Here is a 20,470-nt window from a genome sequence, read left to right as displayed (position 1 = left end):
TAGCAGAGGGATTGAATTCAATAGTCGTGAAGTGATGTTGCAGCTGTACAGGACTTTGGTTAGGCCACAGTTGGAGTACTGTGTGCAGTTCTGGTCGCCTCACTTTAGGAAAGATGTGGAAGCTTTGGAGAGGGTGCAGAGAAGATTTACCAGGATGTTGCCTGGAATGAAGAGGAAGTCGTACGAGGATAGGTTGAGAGTTCTCGGCCTTTTCTCGTTGGAACGGCGAAGGATGAGGGGTGACTTGATAGAGGTTTATAAGATGATCAGAGGAATAGATAGAGTAGACAGTCAGAAACTTTTTCCCTGGGTACAACAGAGTGTTACAAGGGGACATAAATTTAAGGTGAAGGGTGGAAGGTATAGGGGAGATGTCAGGGGTGGGTTCTTTACCCAGAGAGTGGTGGGGGCATGGAATGCGCTGCCCGTGGGAGTGGTAGAGTCGGAATCATTGGCGACCTTTAAGCGGCATTTGGATAGGTACATGGATGGGTACTTAATCTAGGTTAGAAGTTCAGCACAACATCGTGGGCCGAAGGGCCTGTTCTGTGCTGTACACTAGAGGGATTGAGTTCCGGAACCGCAATATCATGCTGCAACTATGCAAAACGCTGGTGCGATCACACTTGGAATATTGTGTACAGTTCTGGTCGCCATATTTCAGGGAGGATGTGGAAGCATTGGAAAAGGTGCAGAGGAGATTTACCAGGATGTTGCCTGGTCTGGAGGGAAGGTCTTATGAGAAAAGACTGAGAGACTTGGGTCTGTTCTCATTGAAAAGAAGAAAGCTAAGAGGGGATTTGATGGAGGCATACAAGATGATCAGAGGATTAGATAGGGTAGACAGTGAAAGCCTTTTTCCTAGGATGATGACGTCAGCTTGTCAGAGGGGGCATAACTACAAATTGAGGGTGATAGATTTAAGGCAGATGTCAAAGGCAGGTTCTTTACTCAGAGAGTGGTAAGGTCGTGGTATGCCCTGCTTGCCAATGTAGTCAACTCAGCCACTTTAGGGAGATTTAAACAATCCTTAGATAAGCACATGGATGATGATGGGATAGTGTAGGGGAACGAGCTGCGCGACATCGAGGGCCGAAGGACCTGTTCTGCGCTGTATTGTTCTATGTTCTAATTTCCAAATCTCCCCATCACCCCACCTCACCCCATATCCAACCCTCCAACTCAGCACCACCCTCTTGACTTGTCCATCTTTCTTTTCATCTATCTGTTCCACTCCACAACAACCTATCACAATCACTTTGTACCTGTATCCATCTATCGCCATCCCAACTATCATACCCCAGTCCAACCTGTTCCCCGCTATTTATCTCTCAGCTCCTTCCTCCCCCACATTCCCGATGAAGGGCTAATGCCTGAAACGTTGACTCTCCTGCTCCTCTGATGCTGCCAGACCTGCTGTGCTTTCTCCAGTGCTATGCTTTTCAACTCTGACTCTCTAGCATCTGCAGTCCTCACTTTCTCCTTGCACTGTAGTCTCCACCCATCCAACCCACAATAGTCAAGTGGAAATTGAGAAACAAATTTGTAAAGAGATCTCAGTTTTCTACAATAATAATAGGGTGGTTATGGCAGTGGATTTCAATTTTCCAAACATAGATTGGGACTACCATAGTGTTTAGGGCTTGGATAGAAAGGAATTTGTTAAGTGTATACATGAACATTTTCTGATTCAGTATGTGTATTACTGAAAGTGCCAAACTTGACCTACTCTTGAGAAATAAGGCAGGGCAGATGACTGAGGTATCAGTGGGGGAGCACTTTGGAGGCAGTGCCCATAATCCTAATTGTTTTAAAGTAGTGATGGAAAAGTGACTAGATCTAAAAGTTAAAGTTCTAAATTGGACTGAAGGCAAATTTTGACAGCATTAGGCAAGAACTTTCAAAAGTTGATTGGGGGCGGATGTTTGCAGGACAATGGGAAGTCTTTAAAAATGAGATAACAAGAGTCCAGAGACAATATGTCCCTGTTAAAATGAAGGACAAGACTGGTAGGTATAGGGAATGCTGGACGATGAGAGAAATTGAGATTTTGGTCAAGAAAAAGAAGGAAGCATATGTCGGAAGTACAGACAGCAGTATTGAGTGAATCCCTAAAAAAGTATAAAGGCAGTAGGAATATACTTGACAGATATCAGGATGGCAAAAATTGAATGCGAGATAGCTTTGGCAAATAGAGTAAGGAAAATTCAAAGGGATGTTACAAATACATTAAGGACAAAAGAGTAACAAGGGAGAGAATAGGGCCCCTTAAAGATCAGCAAGGTTTCCTAAGTGTGGAACCGCAGGACATGGGGAAATACTAAACAGGCACTGCTCATTAGTGTTTACTGTTGAGAAGGATATGGAAGATACAGAATGCGGGGGAAATAAATAGCGATATCTAGAAAAATGTCCCTATTGCAGAGATGGTGGTCCTGGACACCTTGAAATGCAGAAAGATGAATAAATTCCCAGGACCAGATCAGATGTACCCTCGAACCTTGTGGGAAGCTAAGTAATTGATCGTCCGGCCCCTTGCTGAAACACTTGTATCATCAATAACTACAAGTGTGGTGCTGGAGGACTGGACGTAGACTAATATGTTGCCACAATTTAAGAAAGGTGTTTGGAAGAGGCTATGGAACTGTAGACCAGTGAGCCTGACACTGGTGAGCAGGTTTTTGGAGGCAATCCTGAAGTACAGGATTTCCATGTATTTGGAAAGGCAAAGATTGATTATGGATAGTAAACATGGCTTTTGGGCGTAGGAAATCATGCCTCACAAACTTGATTGAGGGTTTTGAAGTAACAAAGAGGATTGATGAAGGCAGTGTAGTGGACATGATCTGTATGGACTTCAGTAAGGCATTTTTCATGGTAGACTGCTTAGCAAAATTAGATCAAATGTTATACAGGGAGAACTAGCCATTTGGATAGAACACGCTTGAAGGTAGAAGGCAGAGAGTGTTGGTGGAGGGTTACTTTTCAGACTGGAGGCCTGTGACCGGTGATGTTCTACATGGATCGGTGCTGGGTTCACTACTTTTTGTCATTTATATACATTATTTGGATGTGAATATGGGAGGTATGGTCTGTAAGTTTGCTAATGAAACCAAAATTGGACATTTAGTGGACAGCGAAGAAGTACCGCAGCGTACAAAAGGAACTTGATCAGATGGGCCAATGGCCAAGGACTGGCAGATAGAGTTAAATTTAGATAAATGCATTTTAGAAAGGGAAATCAGAGCAGGATTTATACATTTAATGATAAGGTCCTCGGGAGTGTTAAGCAAAGAGACCTTGGAGTGCAGATTCATAGTTCCTTGAAAGTAGGGTAACAAGTAGACAGGATAGTGAAGATGATGTTTGGCATGCTTTCCTTTATTGGTAAGAGCATTGAGTATTGGAGTTGGTAAATCATGTTGCAACTGTACAGGACATTGATATGGCCACTTTAGGAATACTGCGTGCAGTTTGGTCTCCCTGCTATAGGAAGGATGTTGTCAAATTTGAAAGGTTCAGAAAATATTTACAAGGATGTTGCCAGAGTTGGAGAGTTTAAGCTATAGCAGGAGGCTGAATAAGCTGTGGCTGTTTTCCCTGGTGTGTCAGAGGCTGAGGGGTGGCCTGATAGAAGTTTATAATATCATGAGCGGTAGGGATAGGGTGAATAGCCAAGGTGTTTTCCCGAGGATGAAGGAGTCCAAAACTAGAGGACATAGGTTCAGGGTGAGAGGGGACAAATTTAAGAATGGCCCAAGGGGCAACGTTTTCATACAGAGGGTGTTGCATGTATGAATTGAGCTGTCAGTGGAAGTGGTGGAGGCAGGTACAAATACAACATTTAAAACACATCTGGATGGGTTTATGATTGGAAGAGTTTAGAGGGATATGGGCCAAAGGCTGGCAAATGGAACTAGATTAATTTGGGATATCTGGTTGATATGAACACGTTGGACCAAAGGGTCTGTTTCCATGCTGCATAGCTCTGTGACTCTGGTACTGGATTCACGCCTTTCCGTTGTAAATTAATAGGGTGATATTAGACCAGACATTCATATGCCTGAGAAATATTATGTACATACATAATGTTGAGTCATAATGAACATTTGTTGGATTTTCATGCCCAGCTTATATTATGGGAGTTCAAGGTTTGTGTAAAGATTTGTAGATCGGGTGGCTTTTGCAGTTGTTGTGGGTATGTTTGCCGAGCTGCAAAGTTGGTTTGCAGACGTTTCGTCCCCTTTCTGACTGACATCCTCCGTGCTGTGGACCCTCTTGTGAAGTACTGCTGTACTGTGTGTTGTAGCCCTTTCAAACAGGGTCCTAATGCAGCTTCTTGTGTGTGTGGTTCGGTGATTGCTGTTATAATTCAGGATATGGTCCGTGTGTGTGGCTCTTCTGTACACTTTAAGGGCTTCTCTCTCCTAACCGAAGAGACACAGCAAACAGTCAGACAAACCATTATACCCTTACTGACGAAGAAAACACAAACGAACAACCTTTATACAAAGCAGAGAGAATCCTAAGAACACTCAAAAAGGAAAAAAAAAACAAAATCATAGTGCCAGCTGATCAAGGCAGAATGAAAGTAACCATGAAAAAATGATTACATGTTACATATAGAAGTCAGAGAAAGCCAGAGACTTACAGATTCTGATAGTTACCAACAGAGGAAGTGTGGCCCCACACCAGAGTTAACTAATAGAATAAACAACATGCTACGGAACCTACACAAAAACAGACTGACAACCAAGACAGATCTACAAAAGATGAAACCAGAAGGCACCAACACCCCACAATTTTATGAAATACCTAAGGTACACAAACAGATATATCACTTAGATCTATTGTGCTACTTCCAGGAACTCCATCAAATAAACTGACAAAATCTCAAACATCTAATCTATGAAATCCAAACACTCCATACAATCATCACAGGAATTCCTAGACATTATCAAGAACATAAACATAGACAAGGACAAAGCGATGGTCTCACTCGACGTTTACTTGATTGACAAAACCTTAGCCAAAGAGACAATAGCCAAACTCCTAGACAAACAGGTAAAAACAATGACTGCAGATGCTGGAAACCAGATTCTGGATTAGTGGTGCTGGAAGAACACAGCAGTTCAGGCAGATGCTTGTATTCCTGATGAAGGACTTTTGCCCGAAATGTCGATTTTACTGCTCCTCGGATGCTGCCTGAACTGCTGTGCTCTTCGAGCACCACTAATCCAGATCCTAGACAAACAAAACAGATGATAGGATAGGGAACCAATCAACAAGGACTGCAGACTCAAACTACAGGACCTATGCTTGACGACACACTTCATATTCAGCAGCCTAATTTTGAATAAATCAATGGGACAGCAATGGGCTCACCCATCTCCTCGCACATAAGAGAAACAGTGGTGCAAAGACTAGAACAACCCTTCCACAAATCTGATTCAAACTTTGGATCAGCTTATGTGGTAGACACTTTTGTAATAATTAAAAAACAGAGATTGAGAGCACACACTGGATTATCAACACCATACTCACATGAATCAAATTTACAAGAGAAGAAGAAATTAATAATCAACTCCTATTCCTAGATGTGATCATAGAAAGAACACAGAATGCACAACAAAAGTGTACAGAAAAGCCACACACATGGACCAGATCCTGAATTATACCAGCAACCAGCCAATCACACACAAGACAGGCTGCATGAGAACCCTGTTCAAAAGGGCTAGATCACACTGCAGCTCTCCTGATCTGCGAAGGGAGGAAGAAGAATACCTCTACAAAGTCTTTGCCAAGAACAGATATCTCTGCAATTTCATCCGCAAATGCCTGGCAGACAAACAACATGATGAGGACATGCCACAACCCAACACAGTTACCACTTACCTTATACATAAAAAGTATCAGAACCGACAGCCAGACTTCTCTGACCACATGGATTCATGACAGCACAACACATGCTCAGACAAAAACTCACCAGAATAAGAGACCCAAAACCCATCATGTGCAGGACAAACATGGTGTACAGGATTCCAAGCAAGGACTGCATGAAATACTACATAGGACAAATAGGCAGACAACTAGCAATCCGCATTCATGAACATCAACTCGCCACTAAATGCCATGGCCAGCTGCTCCTAGTAGCTGTACACACAGATGACATGGACCACAAATTCTTCTGGGACAACACAACAAAAATAGGACAAGCCAAACAGAGGACAGCCAGAGAATCTTTAGAAGCATGGCACTCACCCATGGACTCCATCAATAAACACACTGACTTAAACCCAATGCACTGACCACTGCAAAAAACAACTGGAACCAGTAACCGGAAGCAGTGGGAATGAAACCAAATAAGTTCCACCTGACAGAGTACAGCGGCACCTCATAGGAGGCTTCACAGCACTGAGGGCGTCACCTAGAAAAGGGACGAAATGTCCGCAAACCAACTTCCCAGCTTGGTATACATACCCACACCAACTGCAATTATGGGAGACGACGTAAGCTTTGCCACATCAGGGTCACATACTCTATTGGAGGGAACTTGTACCATGACCACCGAAGATTGTAAGTAAATTTAAGTGGTGATTTTTTTTTGTAACTTCATTCTCGGAATAAAACATGCTGAATATGCTAACAGGGCCAGTAACTGCGTTATGTGTTGCTGTAATAACAATGACTTAGATATTCAAAAGTGTGCTCTCATAGGATCAGCCTTAGGATAAGGAGGCAGTCATTTTGGACTGACAGGGAGGAAAAAATTCTTAACTCATAGGGTTGTGATATATGAATTATTCCATCCCAGAGATCTGTGGATGTTGTCTCATATAATAAAGATAAGATTAGGAGAAACTGATTTTTGGTCTGTCAGTGAATAAAGAGGTATGTGGAGTGAGCGAGAAAATGGATTTTAAACCAAACTTCAATCATGACTGGTTCAACAGACTCAACAGACAGTACAATCTTCTGTTTTTATAGTCTTATATGTTGTCCATTTGTCAACTAAATAATATCATTTGGAGACTAATATATTAAAACATGCCAAAGAACATCAAATACAGTAGTAGAGAGAAAATAACATACATCTTGATTGGTCATGTCCCAGTAAGGTCTCTCCCCATATGACATCACTTCCCACATGACTATGCCATAACTCCAGACATCACTGGCTGATGTGAACTTCCGGTACTGAATGGCCTCTGGTGCTGTCCACCGTATTGGAATTTTCCCTCCCTGCAAGCAAAAGATGAAATTTAAAGATTTGTATACTATTTATATGTTTCTTACATCAGGGATGGGATAAAAGATGGTAATAATTTGATTGGGTATAGTTGGCATGGATTTGCAACTGGGAAATCATATTTGGTAAGCTTGTTGGTGATTTATCAGCATGTCAGTAGCAAAGCTAAGAAAGAAGAGCTGATAGATAAAGTACACTTGGAATTTCACAGAACTTTAACAAAATACTCCGAGGAGGCTGGTTAGAAAGATTAAAGCTCATGGAATAGGAGTTAATATATGGGCGTGAATTCACGAATAGCTGTTAGAAAAACAGAGATTAAGAATAAATGAGTCATTTTCATGTTGGCGATTTGTAGCAAAAAGTTCAGTATTTGGGCCCCAGGTGAACACAACATCTAATCAATGATTTGGACATGGGGCGAAATGTAATTTTTCAAATTTTCAAAACTTACAGATGATACAAAACTAAGTGGGAATGTGTGTTGTCAAGGAGACACACATGGATTGAGGAAGATTTGGATAGTCTTAATGAATGGCAAGAATAAACTGGAAAAATGTGAGGTTATCCATTTTGATGGGACAGACAGATGGTAAGAGGTTGGAAAGTGTAGATGTACAAAGGTCATTCACTCACTATAGTCTAGCATGCAGGTGCATCATGCTGCTGGACTGGTTGATGGAATATTAGCTTTTATTTCAAGAGTATTTGAGTGCAAGAAGTGACATATTGCTTTAATTGTATAGGGGCATTGGTTAGATTATTCCTGGAGTACTTCACCAGGGTTATTTCTGGAATGTTGGGACTGATCTATGAAGAGAAGTTCATTTAATTGGACCTGTATTATCCAGAATTCCAGAGAATGAGAGGTGATCTTATTGAAATGTTCAAAGTATTTAAAATGACAGGATGGACACAAGTTAGATATTGTAGGAGAAAGTGAGGACTGCAGATGCTGGAGATCAGAGCTGAAAATGTGTTGCTGGTAAAGCGCAGCAGGTCAGGCAGCATCCAAGGAGCAGGATAATCGATGTTTTGGGCATGAGCCCTTCTTCAGGAATGTTTCATTTATTAAGAATAAATCACTCATTTATTCTTAATTTTCTGTTTTTCTAACAGCTATTCGTGAATTCACGCCCATATATTAACTCCTATTCCATGAGCTTTAATCTTTCTGACCAGCCTCTTTGGAGTATTTTGTTAAAGTTTTGTGAAATTCCAAGTGTACTTTATCTATCAGCAATTGTTCCTATGTTCCTAACATATCTTACAGTTATATTGTTTGCACAACAATATTCTTTACTTCAGGCAGTAAATGTATCTGAAGCACTTACATATGTTTTTAAGACTTTAAAAATGTACAGAAAGAAAATAAATTTTCTCTATTCAATAACAAATTGATTATTTTTGGACCATGTGGAAACTGTTTTTATTAGAAATTCTATTAATTGCTGGTGGTCTTTGAACTTGAGAAACATCATCAGTCTAGTTTAAAAAAAAACCTTACTTAGTTAAGTGATAATTCACAATCAGTCACCTGAAGTCAGAATAGGTGTTGATTACTTTTGGATCTTAACTAGTATGAGTATTTTCAGCTCACCTCAGCTCTAGTTAAGAAAGGGAATGTTGGAAGCTCACGATCAGAAAGCTTGGCACGAGCAGTTGGGACAGAAAACATCCTAAATGAGACCCAGCCAGAGTAAGAGCTTTAGAAGTTTTGAAGCAGAGTGGGAATTCAGAGGGCAAGGCATGCTTTTTACTTTTTTTGTGTTTAAAATTTGAAAGGACAATATCTGTTGTAATGTGGACCAGGGAATAAGGTGCCTACAGTAATTAAGCATGTTTCAAAAGGTTTAATTTAAACAGCTAAGTCATGCTAGGAGAGCCCAAAACCATGGGATGTTGGCTACAGTTCCAGTGCCTGGGGCCAGTGCAGGAAGTGTCTCCAGCTGGAAGCCCAGGTTTTGTAGCTGGACTTGTAGCTAGGGAGACTGTGTAGCTGGGGACAAAATGGACAGTGTCATGGATCTGCTGGAAAGGAACAAAGGATGCTGCTTAGAAGCGACTGAGGAGGATTCTGGGAGGAGTTGGCTCAGTCACCAGCGACCACCCAGGAATGAATAAAAGGGATGCAAGCTATAGCAGCACAGCCATTTTTGGCGTGGCCATTTTGAGAAAAAGCTGCTTTGTGATTGGAGTGCTACGAGAGGTTTAGGTGTGGGCTTTGGGAATACCAGGCTTCAGTGAGGAGGGTGATCAGCAAGAGGTAAGAGCAAAGTAAGGTCTTGATGTTGTAATGTGGACCAGGGAATAAGGTGTACAAGATGATTAGGGGGTTAGATAGGGTTGACAGGTGTACAAGATGATTAGGGGGTTAGATAGGGTTGACAGTGTACAAGATGATTAGGGGGTTAGATAGGGTTGACAGTGTGAACCTTTTCCCGCGTATGGAGTCGGGTATTACAAGGGGGCATAGCTTTAAATTAAGGGGGGATAGATATAGGACTGAAGTTAGGGGTAGGTTCTTCACTCAGCGAGTCGTAAGTTCATGGAATGCCCTGCCAGTAGCAGTGGTGGACTCTCCCTCTTTATGGGCATTTAAGCGGGCATTGGATAGGTATATTGAGGATAGTGGGTTAGTATAGGTTAGGTGGGCTTGGATCGGCGCAACATCGAGGGCCAAAGGGCCTGTACTGCGCTGTATTCTTCTATGTTCTATGTTCTATGATCTTCATCTTATTGTAAGGAGTGAGAGATGGTAATTAGAGCAGTGGTACACTTCTCCTGCCAGATATGGGAGATCAGAGGGCAGTCTAGTATCCCTGACAACTATGTCTCCATGAAGTGTGACTGGCTGCAGCTCATCACAGGCTGCATAGTTCAGTTGGAGAGGCAGTTGGACATGTTGAGGAGCAGACAGGGGGCACAGGATCAGTCACATACTTGGATGACCACCAGGAGAGGCAGGCAGATAGTGCAGGATTCTCCCTGTGGCTGCTCCCTCTCTAACAGGAATCAGGAAAGTACAACAGCAGCAGCCAGGTCTGTGGCACCACAACTGGCTCTGCTGGAGATCAGGATTGGGCAAAGTCCAAGCGAGAGTTAGTAGCATGGGACTTGTTAGTCAGTGGTGCAGACAGACGTCTATGTGGCTGCAATCAAGACTCCAGGATAGTGTGTTGCCTCCTTGGTGTCAGGGTCAATGACACCTCTGAGCAGTTGTGTGTAATTCCTAAGGGTTGTACATATGTCTGAAAAGGAATAAGTGATTATAGGGAGTTAGGCAGAGGTTAAAATGCAGGAACTCAAGGGAGTACTTTCTGGAGTACTTCGGCGCCATCTGTTCCTGAGAGAAGGATTTGGTAGATGAATATGTGGCTTGAGAGCTAGTGCAGGCGGCAGGGTTTAAGATTCTTGGATCACTGGGATATTTTCTAAGGTAGAGATGACCTTTATAAGAGGCCCCTGAACTGGATGGGGGCCAAAGTCCTGGTGGGAAGATTTGCTAGAGCCACTTGGGAGGGTTTAAACTAGTCTGACGGGGGTGGGGCAGTTATACTGTGGTTTTTCAATGTAAGAGGCCTGACAGATAAGGCAAATAAATGTGGGGCATGGATGGGTACATGGGATTGGAATATTAGAGTTGTTAAAAAAACATGGCTAAGGGACCACATTTCGTGTACTGCATGCAGTTCTGGTTGTCTGAGTGTGGACAAAACATCATTAAACTAGAAAGAGTTACAAAGAGAGGTTGGATAGGCTGGGACTTTTTTTTCCCTGGAACACAGAAGACTGAGGATTGACTTTATATAAGTCTATAAAATCATCAGAGGCATAGATCAGGTAGATTAACCAACAGCTTTTTCCCATGATAGGGAATTCTAGAACTAGAGGACAGAGTTTTAAGGTGAGAGGGGACTGAAACACAACAGTTTGGAGGGGAATGTTTTTCACATAGTGGAAGATGAGTTTCTGGACCAGATTGCCAGAGGCAGTGGTGGATGTGAGTACAATTTTGTTGTTTAAGAAACATTAAGACAGGTACATAGATGGGATAGGTACAGAGGAATATGGATCAAAAGCAGACAAATGGGTTGAGTTTAATTGCGAAAACTGGAGGGCATGGGCAAACTGGGCTGAAGGGCCTGATTCCATCCTGTTGATCTTGATGACACTATAACTATGACTAAGCATGTACAGAGGAATGTCGATTATCCGAGTTTTGGATTATCTGAATAAGATCGCAAGGTCCCTATTCGATTATCCGAACAAAATACTCCTTGTTTGTGTCGTTTGGATAATCAAGGTTCCCCTGTATTGGGAGGTGGTCATACCACAGAGTAAGACTTCACCAGCAGGAAGGGAATGGGTGACCACCAGGCAAAACAAGAGGATCAGGCAGGAAATGCAGGAGCTTCTTGTGGCTATTCTCCTGCAAAACAGATAGGATGCTTTGGATAATATTGAGGGCAATAAAGCAGGAACAGCCAAATTGACTGCACCACAGCAGTCTCTACAGCACAAGGGAGGAGTCAAAAGTTTGGGAATGTAATGATTACAGGGGATTCAACTGTAAGGGGAATAGGCAGATGTTTCTGTGACTGCAAACAAGACTCCAGGATGGTATATTGCCTCCCTGGTGCTAGGAGAAAGTGAGGATTACAGATGCTGGAGATCAGAGTCAAAAAGTGTGGTGCTGGAAAAGCACAGCAGGTCAGGTAGCATCTGAGGAGCATCATCAGGAATGAAGGGTTTATGCCTGAACATCGACTTTCCTGCTCCTTGTATGCTGCCTGACCTGCTGTGCTTTTCCAGCACCACACCTTTTGTCAAGGATGTCTCAGAGCAGCTACAGGATTTTCTGGAGGGCAAGGATGAACACCCAGTGGTTGCTGTGCACAGGTAAAATAAAGGATAAGGTCCTTAAAGTAGAATATTGAGAGTTTGGAAGTAATTTGAAAAGAACCTCAAAGGTAGTGATCTCAGGATTATGACTAGTGCCACGTGCTCGTTCGAATATAAATAGGAGGATATAGCAGATAAATAAACTACTAAGGTAATAGTGTGAAGGAGAAGGAATTGGGACTTGTTCTGGGGGAGTTAAGACTAGTGCAAACTGGACAAGTTACACCTGGGCAGCACCAGGATTTATATCCTAGGGGGAGTATTTGCGAGAGTGATTGGATGGTTTAAACTAAATCACTAGGTGGATGGGACCTATGCAAGAAGTCAGAGAGAGAGAGAGAGAGAGAGAGAGAGAGATATCAAGAACAATAACAAAAAAACAGAAAAGTGAACAAGGAAAGTGATAGACAGAAAAATCAAGGGCCAAGCTCAAACAAGGATGCTGTGAAAAATAATGGGAATTGTATTGGTAATGTTAAAACAAAAGCCTTAAGGCATGGAGCATTAGCAACAAATTGGTTGAATTAAATGCATAAACAGATGAAAACAGACATGGTATAGTCAGGATTATAGAGATTTGGCTATCGTGCCATCATGGATGGGAACTGCTGTCACCATGGATGGAAATTACGCATCCAGGGATTTTCAATATTTAGCAAAGATAAAGAAAAAGAAAAAGTTGGTGAAGTTGCATTGCTGGTATAAGAGATTGTTAACACAAGAGCAAGGAAAGATATTAGCTCCAACAATGCAAAATCTATATGGATAGAGCAAAGAAATACCAAGGAGTAAAAATAATTAGTTTGTATGGATTCCCAAACTGTAGAGTTAATGTTGGAAATGGTATTAAACAGTAAATGAGAAATGCATGCAGTAAAGTATATCTGTAATTATGGGTGACTTTAATCTGCATATAGAGTTATAGAGTCATAAAGAAGTTCAGCACAGAAACAGACCCTTTGGTTCAACCTGCCCATGCCAACCAGATATCCTAAATAAATCTAGTCCCATTTGCCAGTGCTTGGTCCATATCCCTCTAAGTTGAGAGTGTGATGCTGGAAAAGTACAACAGGTCAGACAGCATCCGAAGAGCTGAAAATCAACATTTCGGGCCACAGCCCTTCATCAGGCCCCTTGGAGATGAGCAACTGTAATATGACTGAATTCATCATCAAGGTGGAGAATGATATAGTTGATTCTGGGACTCGAGTCCCAAATCAAAATGGAGGAAATTACAGTGATAGACTAGGGAATGTTACTTAAAGAGATGACGGAAAGAAAGGCAATGGCAAATGTTCAAAAAGTGCATGGGTGAACTGCAACAATTGTTCATTGGCACAGAAGTAAAATGGGAAAGGTAGCCAAACGATGGCTTACTGGGGACATTAGTCATAGTATTAGATCTTAGGAAGAGGCATACAAATTGACCAGAAGGGGAAAAAAGACCTGAGGAGTGGGAGCAATTTAGCATTCAGCAAAGGATGACAAGGGGATTGAAGAAGAATGAAAAAATAGAGCATAAGAGTTGGCTTGCAGGAACATAAAAACTGACTAAAATATTCCATATGGATGTGAAGAGAAAACGTTTGGTGAAGACAAATATACATTAGCAAGAAGATCCTTCTACACCTTGGACTCACCAAGGCCCTGGACAATTGCAACAAGACATCCTTACTCCTGTATCCTATACTAGTTGGTACTAGAGACAAAGAGAAGGAATAAATGTGTCTTTCCCTGAATTACAGGCAGTGACTAGTGGAGTATCCCAATGATCAATGCCATGACCCCAGATATTCACATTATATATTTACAATTTTGATGAGGAAACTAAATGTAACATTTTTAGCTTTGCGGGTGACACAAAGTTGAGTGAGAAAGTGAGTCGTGAGGAGGATGCCGACATACTTCAGTGCAATTTGAACAAACTGAGTGAGTGGGCAGATACAATATTATGTGGATAAATCTGAGGTTATCCACTTTGATAACAAAAAAAGGAAGGCAGATTATCATCTAAATTGCTATAAATTGAGAGGGAGGTGTATGTAATGAGACATGGGTGTCCTCATACAGCAGTCTGAAGGAAAGCATGCAGGTGCAACAGGCAGTAAAGAAGGCAAATGAAGTTTAGCCTTCATAGTCAGAGAATTCAAGTACGGAATACAGGTGTAGGGATGTCTTGCTGCAATTATACAGGGCCACAGCGAGACCACAGTATGAGGAAGGATATTTTTCCTAAAGAGGGAGTGCAGCGAAAATTTACCAGACTGATTCTCGGGATGGTGGGACTCACACATGAGGAGAGATTGGATCAGTTAGGATTATATTTGCTGGATTTCAGAAAAAATTAAGGGGGCAAATGTCATAGAAACCTGAAAAATTCTAATAGGACTATACAGGGAAGATGGAGGAAGAAAATTCCTGATGGCAGGGGAATCCCGAACCAGAGGTCAGGGCCTAAGGATAAGGGGGAAGCCATTTAAGATTGAGGTGAGGTGAGGAGAAATGTCTTCACCTTGAGCCTGTCGATTTTGCTATCACAGTAAGCAGTCGAGACCAAAACTTTACCTGATTTCAAGGAGTCTTTGAAATCCTTACATCTTTGGATCTCAGGGCCCCATTGAGTGTCAACTGGAAAACCTTTTTTAAAAGTTAACATATGTTGAAGACTATAGGGGAAAGATTGCATATCCTATTCTCGGAGTGAGTGTGGGATTTCTGGTGAATACTTATTCTGCACTTGGTAACAGATTGGGAAATTGTAACATCCAAAGTGTATCATATACACCAGGCACAGAAAGCAAGGATGGAGGTGCTGCAAGCAATTAGGGAAACATTTAATACTGTGGCTTCAATTGCAAGGGCATTTGAATACAGGAGCGAGGATGTCTTGCTGCAGATGTAAAACCTCTGATGAGGCCATACATGCAGTTTTTGTCTCTTTATCTAATAAACAATCTACTTGATGTATTCTTGGTATATACAGCAAATCTTTGTGGTAAATCAAAGCATTGGCAAGTATTAAAAGTTGACAAAAATTGGTCAAAAAAGTAACAAATAAGGCAAAAATAAACTGTGAAGGCAATCTAGCTAGTAATGTAAGTAAATAAAGAAAAAAAGGAAATTAAGTGTTTCTTTCAACATGTAAAACAGAAGAGAAAGGCCAAAGTGAACATAGGTCCCGCAGAGAATGAAGCTGGGGAAATGATAATGAGAACAAGGAAATGCAAGAGATAATTCCATTGCTAACAGCTTTGCAAAAAAAATTAAGCAATGATCAATAGGTTAAAGTGAGGGTTAGGAGGGGTGATGGTGGGAAAGAAAAAATAAACACAACAACCATCACTTACAAAAAAAATTTGGAAAACTAATTGGGCGAAAGGCCGATGTGCCCCCTTAACCTGATGGGTTGCATCCTAGGATTTTAAAGGAAATAGCTGTAGAGCCAGTACATATACATGGAGTAATCAACCAAGAATTCTTATATTCTGGAAAAGTCCCAGAAAACTGCCAAAGTAACATCTTTATTCAAAAAGGGGGCGGAGACAAAAAAAAAGCTAACTATGGGCTAGTCAGCTTAATGATTATTATTGGGAAAATGTTAGAGTATGTTGTAAAGGATTTAATAGTAGAACATTTGGAAATACATAATATGATCAAATTGAAGGTATGGCTTCATAAAGGGGAAATCATGCCTGAAAAATTAATTATTATACTTTGAGAAGGTGACAATTAGGGTTAAAAAAAGTGAAACCAGTAGATATAAATTATTTGGATTTCTGAATGGCATTAAATAAAATACTGCAGATGAAAAGCTATTTAATAAGACAAGAGTCCATGGTGTTAGGTATAGTATAAGGATAGAAGACAGAAAATTTGGACAAAAGAAGGATTTCAGGATTGCAACCTGTAACTACTGTAGTACCACAGAGATCAGTGCTAATGCAACAATTGCATACAGTATATTATAATGACTTTGACAATGCACTATTGCCAAATTTGTGGAAAACAGAAAATCGATTCCAGCCTCAGGCAACTGTCTGTTTGGAGTTTGTACGTTCTCCCTGTGTCTACGTGAGTTTCCTCCATGTGCTCCGGTTTCCTCCCGCAGTCCAAAGATGTGCAGGTTTGGTAAATTGGCCATGCTAAATTGCCCATAGTATTCAGCGATGTGTAGGTTAAGTGCATTCGTTATGGGAAATGTAGAGTTATAGGGTATGGGAATGGGTCTGGGTGGTATACTTTACAGAGGGTCAAGTGTGGACTTGTTGGACTGAATGGCCTGTTTCCACAGGGATTATATAATTCTGTGATTCAATGATTCTAAGTAATTAGGATGACATAGAGTGATACAGTCAGATTAAGTGAGCGTGCAGAAATTTAGCAGATGGAATATAATGTGGGCAAATGTGAGGTTATACACTTTGGCAGGAAGAACAGAAAAGGGAGATGTTACTTAAATAGGGAAAGACTGTGGAAACCAGCAGCACAGAGGGATTGGAGGATCCTCATACATAAGTCATAAAAGGTGAGCATCCAAGTTCAGCATATAATAGGGAAAGCAAATTTGATGTTAGGGCTTTTCAAAGGTAATACAATATGTAAGGACCATACCATTTTAGATTTCTGTATTTTAGTTGTGGATTGAAATGGGAAAACAAGTGTTTAAAAAGCCAAGGAATGTTTAAGGATCGCCATATTTATCAAAAGCAAGTAATCTGACACTCATTGTAAGTTCTGTTTACACAGTTGTTGAATATAAGAACATAAGAAATAGGAGCCTGCTCCACCATTCAAGGAAATCGTAGTTGATCTTTTCATGGACTCAGTTCCACTTACCCACTGCTCATCATAACCCTTAAGTTGCTTCAAGCAGTCATGAAAGCCTGGTTTGCAAATGAACTGGACCAATGGTGTATTTTTGAAAGGCAGGACTTATACATTTCATGGTAATGTCCTGGGGAATTGTGCAGGTGGAGTGCAGGTTCATTGTTCCTTGAAGGTAGAGTCACAAGTAGACAGGATAGTGAAGAGGGCGTTTTTGGTATGCTTTCCTTTATTGGTCAGTGCATTGAGTTTAGGAGTTGTGAGGACATGTTGTGGACATACAGGTCATTGATTAGGCCATTTCTGGAATACTTCATTAAATTCTGGTCTCCCTGCTATAAGAAGAAACTTGAAATGATTCAGAAAAAGATTTACAAGAATATTGTCATGGTTGGAGGGTTTGAGCTATAGGGAGCGGCTGAATAGACTGGGATTATTTTCTCTGGAACATCAAAGGCTGAAGTTATAGAAGTTTATTAAATCATGAGGGTAATAGATAGGGTAGGGGAGTCCAATACTGGAGGGTATGGGTTTAAAACGAGAGGGGAAAATTTTACAATGGACCTGAGGGGCAACTTTTTCATGCAGAACTGTCAGAGGAAGTGGTGGATGTTGGTACAACTATAACATTTAAGAGGTGTCTGGATGGGTTCACAAATAGGAAGGGTTTCGAGGGATTGGGGCCAAATGCTGGAAAATGGGACTAGATTAATTTAGGATTTCTGGTCAGCGTGGATGAGTTAGACTGAAAGATTTGTACAGCTCCATGACTCTATAACAACTCTATGACCAGTTACTGCTGACAAAGGCTTTCTGCCTGCTAACAACAATAATAAAGATTGTCTCCCAGGTAGATGAACAGCCTGAATCAATATTTTAGTGGAAACTACTGGATCTCTGGATAAGGCAGTAAAAGCATCTCAAGTCTCAAGACAGACAGTTTATTTTCCCTTTCCTGTTGCTGTAAGCTGTGATTTTTAACTTATAAGTCAAATACCTTTCCAACTGGGAATCAGTACCTGTGCCTCCTGCAAACAAGTGAAAGTAACCGGGGAAGGTGGATCAAGAAGCAGCATGCCCAGCTACTCTGTCCAGACTCTCTGATTTAATCACTTCCTAGCATTCGCCTCTCCGACAAGTCATGTGTGCAGGCAGTACCCTTCCACATGTTCTGGCTTCTACTGGAACCTGAAATAATCCTGCTCACACCATGGTGAGCAAAAATGGTGTCTAATCCAACCCTAGAGTAGAAGGACTAAATGGCCTACTCCTTGTAATTCTTTGCTTCTAGATACTAACTTAATTTATCTGTGTTCCTTGACATAAAAAAGTAAATGGAAGTTTTGGAATATTACTCAACAAAATGGTTAATTTAATAATTTGTTTTACCAAAGCACTTGTGTATGTTGGATCTGATGTATCATCCTCTAGGAACCTGGACAGTCCAAAATCGGAAACCTTACATACAAGGTTGCTGTTGACGAGAATATTACGAGCAGCCAGATCTCTGTGCACATAGCTCATGTCTGCCAAATATTTCATCCCAGCAGCAATTCCACGAAGCATGCCAACAAGTTGGATAACTGTAAATTGTCCGTCATTTTGCTGTGAAGAAAAAGACATAGATTTTTATAATAGTCTCACAAAGCACAAATGACTCAAAAGCTTTTACTTTTGAAATGTGTCCATGTGTACTAGAAAACGTGGCAGCCAGTCTCCACACAGCAAGCTTTCACAAAAGACACTGGAATAATAACCAGATAAACAAGCGTTTTACTGGAAAACTTTAATATTTTATTTTCATTACACGTGTTGACTGATCCTGATTTCTGTTTTTATTATTTTTCCGCTTTTCTCTTAGAATGAAATAATTGACAATCCAGAAATTGTTTAAATAATTAAATCCAGGTGAACTTCAATTACTTATGCTGTGCAGCAAAAGTGGGTAATTTTACATGACTTTGTTTCAAGATGTAAAAAGAACACTTTGAAAAGAATCAATGCAAGTATTTTTCTTGTCTTAATGAATTAACGATATTGTTTTCCAACACTGATAGTTGGGAGAAGTTATGAAACCGAATACTGGGACAGCAAATTCAGCAAGGACCAAACCTTCATTAAAATACACTCAGTGGGAGCATGGAAGGGAAACATTAAATATTAGCTTTGTACTCTTAATGGCAGTTAAGAGGACCTTATTATATTTGAATATTTCAATCAATTACTGCTTTATTGTTTAGCTAAAGATGACATCAAGCAGTAAAGGACTGATGTGGAAAATTTACATGGACAATTGTATTTCTGAGATATACAGTTTGAGTGCAATTGCAGTCCATTCAAATCCCTCCAAAAATCACCTTTTGAACATTGACAACCCCTAGATCGTACCAAATCATCGAATGATGTGATATGAGAATGATATGGTGAAGTACAGCATAAAACAATAGTGACACCAACAGTCTTATGCATGTGAACATGAGAAAAAAGGATGGAACATTCTGAACTAGTGCAGGATTACTTGTAGAATGGTATTATCTACAACAGTGCAGAAACTCACTGGGGTCAAACAGCTGTCACTTTTGCTTGTTCATACAAGGGATTTGAGTATTACTGGCTTGGCCAGCACTTATTCCCTATCTCGAATTGCTCTGGAAAAGTTGATGTCTTCTTGAATTAGATTTAGATTTTATTGTCACATGTATTCAAGTACAGGAGTACAGGGAAAAGTGTAAAATGTCACCACACACGGCACGATCATAGGTACAAAGATACCTAGCAACAAAAAACTCAGGTACTAAGAAGTCAAAGAAACAAAGTTAAAAAGTTAAGCATTACAGATCTTCATAGAATAAGTGGAAACTAAAGAAATAAGACACCCATTCTAGGTCGAGAGACCACTGGCCACAGAGAGACCACCACGGGCTGCTAAAAGATTTCCATGCCGTGCCAGGAGGATGCCTTGCTAGGTCTTCATTAAGACCAGGTGAAAAAAGAAGAAAAGAAACACAAAGAGAGAGAAAAGAGAAAGAAAAGAGAAAGAAATGGACAGAGCGGACGAGATCTGGCTGAAGTGTCCTGCTCTGTTGCCATCTTAATTACTGCAGCTCTTGTGGAGCAGATACACAATACAGTACTGTTGAAAAGGGACTTCTTGAATTTGACCCACAGATAATGATGGATCAGAGATATAGTTACAAATCAGCCTGCTGTATGTGCAAGTACTTATTTTGTTGAAAGCAGTGTCACAGGTAGACAGGGTGGTGAAGAAGGCATTTAGCCTGCTGACCTTCATTGATTGAGGCACTGAGTATAGGAGTTGGAACATTATGTTACAGTTGTATAAGTTGTTGGCGAGACTGCACTTGGAGTATTGTGTACAGATTTGGTCAACCTGTTATAGGAAAGACATAGTTAAACTGGAAAGAGTGCAAAGAAGATTTACGAGGATGCTGCCAGGACTAGTAGGCCTGAGTTATAGGGAGAGGTTGGCCA

General features: G+C 40.9%; 1 protein-coding gene across 3 annotated transcripts in view; it reads right to left on the bottom strand.

Annotated features, from left to right (window-relative positions):
* The window catches only part of LOC122540083 (ephrin type-B receptor 2), a 699,339-nt gene that overhangs the window by 51,825 nt on the left and 627,044 nt on the right, over positions 1-20,470 (bottom strand). For all 3 annotated transcript variants that reach the window (XM_087980658.1, XM_087980660.1, XM_087980659.1), the window contains 2 exons: positions 18,368-18,583; positions 7,093-7,242 (listed from right to left, as the gene is read on the bottom strand). In XM_087980658.1, coding sequence (XP_087836784.1) covers positions 7,093-7,242; positions 18,368-18,583 — 366 coding nt within the window. The remainder of the gene's footprint in view (positions 1-7,092; positions 7,243-18,367; positions 18,584-20,470) is intronic.

The sequence above is a fragment of the Chiloscyllium plagiosum genome, unplaced genomic scaffold (assembly GCF_037043375.1).
Source record: "Chiloscyllium plagiosum isolate Xiang-an unplaced genomic scaffold, Cpla_swu_hap1 HiC_scaffold_37, whole genome shotgun sequence".
NCBI classification, from domain to species: domain Eukaryota; kingdom Metazoa; phylum Chordata; class Chondrichthyes; order Orectolobiformes; family Hemiscylliidae; genus Chiloscyllium; species Chiloscyllium plagiosum.
The sequence above is the reverse complement of the archived record's forward strand: the minus strand, read 5'-3'. Positions and strand labels throughout refer to the sequence as shown.